Source organism: Octopus sinensis, linkage group LG7 (genome assembly GCF_006345805.1).
Source record: "Octopus sinensis linkage group LG7, ASM634580v1, whole genome shotgun sequence".
Taxonomy (NCBI): Eukaryota; Metazoa; Mollusca; class Cephalopoda; order Octopoda; family Octopodidae; genus Octopus; species Octopus sinensis.
The window spans coordinates 70608260-70615759 of record NC_043003.1 but is presented as its reverse complement, the minus strand read 5'-3'; the positions used below and the strand labels follow the sequence as shown (position 1 = coordinate 70615759).

Below are 7500 nucleotides of genomic sequence, written 5' to 3'. Positions count from 1 at the left end.
GCGTAAAAGAAGGCTTCTTTCAGTTTAGAAGACACGAGCCATAGGTGCCACGCTGTGGGATTGAATCCGGGACCATGTAGTTGGGGAGCAATTTCTTACCGCACAACCACGTTGTCTGCGTTGTATGTAGGCTGTCATTTTATTTTGAACCTTTTCACAATTTAAAGATGAGTTTCGTGGTTGGCAGAATTCCTAACAATTTCTCCCCTACTTCCATGCTCTAGAATACTAAACATATCTTTAGAACATTACCTTTTAAAGGTTATCGTTTTCTTGTCACTTTCAGTATCTAACATCCACAATTCGTGCCCACCCATAGAATTCCCGTTCGAATTCTTATTGCTCTTAAAGATTTCCAAAGTAACTTCAGCAGCAGCAGCGATCAGGTGTTTTTACCATTTTTACCATTTTTACCATATAACATTTATATCCGCATCCAGTTCTATTTAGCATATCAGATAGAGGTGACAGTGCCCAAGCAGAAAAGGAGTGGAGAGAGCGTGTCTCCCTGGAATATTCCTCTTCTAATGGGGATGGCTTTGGTTTTCAAGAGTCCCTCTTTTGTTTGAAGCTGTAGCACTATCTGCCATTTATTCATAGAGTGTCCTATGTATTTTATAATTGCTGGTGCTACTTTGTTAATGGCTAGTGTTTCGAGGATCCATGTGTGGGGGATGCTATCAAACGCCTTTCTGTAGTCGATCCAGACCATACTGAGGCCTTTCTTCTTTCTGTGGCTCTCTTCAGTTATGGCTTTATTGATCATTAGATGATCTTTACAGCCATATGAGCCTTTGCGGCACCCCTTCTGCTCTTCTGGAAACAGGTTGTTTTCGTCCAGGTGCTTGTTCAATCTTTGTGATATTACTGCAGTGAATGCTTTGTACATTGTAGGGAGACAGGTTATAGGTCTGTAGTTTTCTGGTTTTGCTGTTATTTATTATTATTATTATTATTATTATTATTATTATTATTATTATTATTATTATTATTATTATTATTATTACTTCTAAGGCGTCGAGCAGGAAGAATCGTTTGCATGCTGGACGAACTGCTTGGCAGTATTTCGCCCGTCGCTATATTCTGATTTCAAATTGTCTTTCATCCATTCGGGGTCGATTAAATAAGCACAAGCTGAGTGCTGGAGTCGATGTGATCGACTTTCCCCTCCCCACAAAATGCAGGCCACGTGCATATAGTAGAAAGGATTATTATTATTATTGTTTGTCCTTTTCCAGTACGTATTTTCATTCTCGCATTCGCATTAGGATATGCTGTTGGATCCCTAAGTTTTTTCTCATTTTGTTTTACTGAATTAATACTAGTGATTTGACATGAAGACAAATCGCAAGAAACGTTCCCAGCAACCAAGATGAATTGACCGCTATATTTTGCTAGATTACTTATATAACCCTAGACATAGAATTCTGTTCTTGTTGCGGTGAATATCCTTTAATCAAATCTTCACTTATTTTATCCTAAATTAAATTAATAGTGATGTAACGAGATTCTCTTTCTAAACCTCTAAAAGATAAAGAATTTTAATATGCAAAATAGTAAATATCGCAAAAAGAAGCAAAGTACTTACCCACAGGATACAAAAATTTTAAGTCTTTTAAAAAATATTGGATTGCTTAATGCGTAGAAGAAAGGATTTGCACACGTTATGCACTTTGCTGCAATTCCTGGATAGCCGGTCGATGCTCTTGTAATGATATCTGTGTTCCCAAACTGAGCTATTAAAGATAATACTGAATAAGGCATCCAACCAGCGCAGAAGAGAATAATGGCTGCAGCCAATGACCGCACAGTTTTGAGTTCAACACTCATTTTGTTTCCCTGTCGCTTGCGTGAACCAGCCGCGATGTTTTGCATGTCTTTTTTGTGTTTGTACATTGCTATAATAATGTTAGTGTAACAAATGAGGATAATAACAATAGGGAGAAAGAAAACAAAAATATTCAAGCATAACATATATGATCTGTTTTGTGGTGTCCGTGTGATGTAGTCGAAGGTGCAAGACGATCCTATGCCTTCAAGGATGTAGTCGCCCCATCCGAATAAAGGACATATACACCATGCTAGTGTGTATATCCAAGCAATAAGAATAGACACATAGGCTGATTTTTTTCTCGAACTTCCATAATTCATCCAGCCTTTCACAATTACAATATACCTGCAATGAACAGAGAAAGTTGTTGATTAATTCGTACGAATAAGAATTCAAGATTTACGGAAAGAACAAGAAAATAATGAAAGAAATATTACATTGTTACTTTGAAAAGTACTGCCATTTACTTAACGTAAATGAGCCAAAGGGAAGTATTGTTTTCAATTGGAATCATGCACAAAAGTTTGCAGAATAAGTACTCATCATTTGTTAGATGTTGCACTTATACGATGATGCACGATTATATATTGCCCAAGTCATTTAGGAAAAGATTATAGCACTAAATATGGAAGTTTCGCCTATCTTCTTGACGCACCCGACTGAACACCATCTGAGTATCATCTTTTCAGATCATTGCAGTATTATTTAGAGGAGAAACAGTTTATTAACTATGAAGAGCTTATAAATAATATTGCGTGTTTCTTTGCAGGGAAAACCGAAGAATTTTACGCTCGGCGGAACAAAAATTTGGCCAAATTTGGCCAAATTATGTAATGAATAATGAGAGTAGAAATATCTTGGTTAAAATTATTAATTAAGACTAGAGATACATGTTACTCTCCTGTGATGAAACGCGACAAGAATTTCCTTCCAAATTCATAACACATTACCATGAATATATATTGTAATATATTATAACAACATGTATGTATGTGTGTGTGAGCGTGTGTACATACATACATACATACATACATACATACATACATACATACATACATACATACATACATACATACACACACGCATATATGTATCTGTGCGAGTGTTTGTGTAGAAATGCCTCCACGGAAAGATTGACCGTGACTTCGAAGTCTCGGTTTCTCAATCGTTATTATCAAAGTCTTCAAAATGATGGACAATTAAGCTTTTAGTATGTTTTTATTGCGTATAATTTAAAGCCATTACTTAAAGTTGAATTTTGCATAATGATTATAAATACTTCGTGTATGCATATATATATATATATATATATATATATATATATATATATATATATATATATATATATATACATATATGTATGTATGTATGTATAAAAAGGTTGAATGTAGATTTGTCCTTTAATTTGGAAGCTTCCAATAGCTGATATGACGCATTGTGCCAATCTTCTTTGTGTGGCTTCCCTGGGTCGCCTCGAGTTTTGTCGTTAATTTTACATTGTTTGATGACCAAACACACACACACACACACACACACACACACACATGCACACATTCTCACGCAATATTTATTTACCGATTTGTTTAAATTACCTGTTTACAAAATAAACATCCATCATTTCACCAACAAATGAAATCCAAATACAGGTTTAAAGTGCAGAGAATTAGATGCATATATACGTACATATATACGTATATATACATGCAAATATATAGCTTTATATACGTTGACATTTAAAAAATTAATATCTACACAGTTTTATACGTATTTAAATATGTTAGTAAACGTTTTCGAATACATGCAGAATATATCATACTAACCTGTCGATAGCGATGAGTGTTAAACAGCATATGGATAATATACTCACTACCGATACTATAAAGCCGTAAGCTTTGCAACCTTGAAAGGAATGGTAATACACTAGTTGTAATGATTGTGCCAGAAACATAGAAATAATCAATATCATACAATTAAAATATGCATAAAAATTGTTTCATGTTAATTTGTGGCAAGAAGAAAATAATGTCATTTTCCGATTATTTTATTATTATTTTTTTTTGTAAGGAAAGGGAGATAATATATGCAGACATCTCTATATTTTATCGTCTACCATATTGAAAACAAAAATTAATTTACCTTAGTGGGGTATATAACGAAGGCCCAAAGTAATTTGGACAGAGTTTGATAGAAGAGTTAATACGGAGAGGAACAAATGACAGAATAAGCAGAAAGATCACAATGAACAAAAGAGTTAATATAAAATATACGAAAATATAAAGTTGTAAATTAAAAGCAGAAGTGCCAGGGTTTGTTTTCTATCGAATGGAAGAAAGATAAAGAAATATTGAAAGATAAAAAGATTGACAGAAATAAAAGAAATGTGATGTAAAACTGACTCTGGATCAGCGAGCGATGTTGGACGTAGGATGTAGAGGAAAACAAAAGAGATATAGGATGGGGGACGAAGAATATCTTTTATACAGCCAACTAATATCAATAAGTATAATTAAATTTGACAACAACACAGAACATCGGTTTAGTTTTGTAGAGTGACCTGTAACTACCTGAAATAATTGACATAATAAATTTTAAGGATATGAGACGTTTTGGAACAGTCGTTTTGGCGCCGCCTATTAGTAACGCTGATTTTCTCTCTTTCTCTTTCACTCCCTCTCTCTTTATGCTTTTGTATAGTGCTTCGCGCGCACGCCTTTGTGTGTGTGTGTGTGCGTGTGTGCGCGTGTGTGTGTGTGTGTGTATGTGTGTGTGTGTGTGTATGTGTGTGTGGTGTGTGTGTGTGTGGTTTCCTCTTGTACCTAAACGTATTGTCGCTATAGGAGGCTGATGGTCCAGTCAGCGATACCAAATTGTCCTCGCCCAAGCACTGGTACTCACTCGTTTCATTCCAAAATTCTTATGAATCCATTGATTTGCTAGGAAGGAAAGATTTGTATTATTTGTGCAATTCGAGCGGTAAAGAAGGCTAGATGGTAAATCGTTATCTAGGAGGATCATCGAAGCATCTAGAATCGAGGGCATAAATCTATGTTCAAAATGCAGTGTCACATGAGTCACGAGTGACAAGTGATTTTGACGCAGGGGTGTACTTTTGAGGGCAAGGAGTGTCATCAGTCACTTTCACGAGCAAGAATATATCTTCTTCACACCCTTATGCCTGTAGGCTTGACTAATATTTCAGTAGCTTGACGGACTGTGACATACGAGATAATCACTTTTTAAAGTTATCTCTACAGATTTTAAAACATAAATAAGAGCCAAGACTGAAAGATGTGACATTTTGTATACGAATACGTCTTTAAACGTCGTAACTTTCGGTGGTGACTCTAATTTCTATAGAAAATTTCTATAGCGATAACCCTAAAAACTGTCTGAATCGCACTGCTAACACATGTAGGATACAGTAGTGACTTATAAGCCTTTAATATACTTGGGAAGTATATTATGGTTTCATAACGAAATAGAGTAATTAATATGAGATAATATATCAGGCTTGATGAAGGCAGGGAACTGATCCTTTCGGGGTCGATGAAATAAGTACCAATCGAACACTGAGCTCGATGTCATCGTCTTGCCCCTTCTCCCCAACTTTCAGTCCTTGTGCTTTGAGTAGAAAGAAAAATATATTCGGTTTAATGACTTTGAAGACAACTGGTCTTAACAAGTTGCTGCTAGTACCATTTTGTTAACTCAGTTCTGATGGAGCATATCTATGATCAAAAGCGGTCTGACAGAAGTGACCATCTCAACTTACTGTATATCAGAGTTTATATTTCTTCAATGTATCTGTCTTAAGATGGAAGCGTATGAAATGATAGGGGGTTTGGCAGCTGTTTTTATTATGCAAGGGCATAGGTCAGTGGTTAGAGTCTCGGGCTTACAATCGTGGAGTTGTGAGCTCGAGTCCCGGACCTAGGTGTGAGTTCTATTCTTGAGCAAAAAAAGAAAGGAACTTTATTTGACGTTGTTCCAGTTCACTCAGCTGTAGAAATGAGTTGCGACGCCATTGGTGCCAAGCTGTATCGGCCATAGCCTTCCCGTTGGAATGAGGTGGGGATGGCAGACTGATATGCGTGGATGACTACAGTCTTTCACCAGAAAACCTTGCCAGGGCTTGCCGCTTGGAATGAAATTTCTAGGTGCAATCCCAAGGCCATTCGTGACCGAAGTGGGGCTTTACGTTTACCTTTTTGACGGAGATTTGATATCGATTTTTGATTCTCTGAGAATGGGTATATTTGTTGATTGTGATTTTAATGGAGAGGGTATAAAAACAACAGCAATGGCAAAAACATAAATAAAAGTAGCATGATAAAAAAAAAGCAATAACTTTGAATCAACGAAGAACCTTCCACTTCGTCTCTTTGTCTGTCTTGGCCAAAATTAAACACTCGACCATATGAAAAAATAGTAAACAATATAAGGCAGTTCAAATTAGGCTTTTAAAAAAACTTTTGTATTGCTATGAATGTTAAAACGTTTGAACATACATGTATTCGCTGGGCTTTAAAAACAAAGGAACATTGAAAGCAACACATTCAACAGATAAATTTTCATAAACAAATTTGTTACACGTTCTATGTTTTTGCAGAGTGTCGGGAAAAATTTCGGCTCGGATAAACAAAATTTAATAATCATAACGATCACCTATTATTCCGATTTCCTATGAGGCACAAGGCCTGAAATTTTTGGGGAAGGAGTAAGTCGATGTAATCGACTTCAGTTCTTGACTGGTACTTATCTTATCAACCCCCAAAAAGTGAAAGGCACAGTCGACCACGGAAGAAATTTGAACCCTGATGGTAAAGACGAAAGGAATATGTCTAAGCATTTTCTCTGGCGTGCTAACGATTCTGCCAGCTCGTCGCCTTGCGATCACTTACTCTTGACGTTGGTCTTGAAAGGGAAAAGCTCGAGAAGAAACGACTAATCGTTAAATTATTATCTAAAGTAACTATTAAGGTATCTTTATACACGCCTTTGTTTTCACAAGCGATGTAATAACGTAAAGCTATTTACTCAATGAAGCTAAATAAATGCTCAGTGCAACCAGAAGATAATGATACGTTACAATAGTGTCTTAAATACAAGTACGTATATATATGTAGGCGCAGGAGTGGCTGTGTGGTAAGTAGCTTGCTAACCAGCCACATGGTTCCGGGTTCAGTCCCACCGCGTGGCATCTTGGGCAAGTGTCTTCTGCTATAGCCCCGGGCCGACCAATGCCTTGTGAGTGGATTTGGTAGACGGAAACTGAAAGAAGCCTGTCGTATATATGTATATATATATAAGTGTGTGTGTATATGTTTGTGTGTCTGCGTTTGTCCCCCTAGCATTGCTTGACAACCGATGCTGGTGTGTTTACGTCCCCGTCACTTAGCGGTTCGGCAAAAGAGACCGATAGAATAAGTACTGGGCTTACAAAGAATAAGTCCCGGGGTCGATTTGCTCGACTAAAGGCGGTGCTCCAGCATGGCCGCAGTCAAATGACTGAAACAAGTAAAAGAGTAAAAGAGCATGTGCATGCATGCATATGTGTGTGTGACTGCGTTTATGTATGCGGTTGTGTGTGTGTGTGTGTGTGTTTAATTATTCGAAGCCTTCCTCTAAGTAAGGAACTGATATCTAACAAAGGTACGAATCTCCATCAT

The 7500-nt window shown here is 36.8% G+C and overlaps 1 protein-coding gene across 2 annotated transcripts in view; it reads right to left on the bottom strand.

The window, feature by feature from the left end:
- The window catches only part of LOC115214436 (rhodopsin-like), a 15473-nt gene that overhangs the window by 1044 nt on the left and 6929 nt on the right, over positions 1 to 7500 (bottom strand). Inside the window, exons 2-3 of one of the 2 annotated variants that reach the window (XM_029783631.2) lie at positions 3652 to 3730; positions 1589 to 2176 (exon numbers count right to left, since the gene is read on the bottom strand). In XM_029783631.2, coding sequence (XP_029639491.1) covers positions 1589 to 2176; positions 3652 to 3730 — 667 coding nt within the window. The remainder of the gene's footprint in view (positions 1 to 1588; positions 2177 to 3651; positions 3731 to 7500) is intronic. The other variant, XM_036504391.1, reaches the window with a different exon arrangement.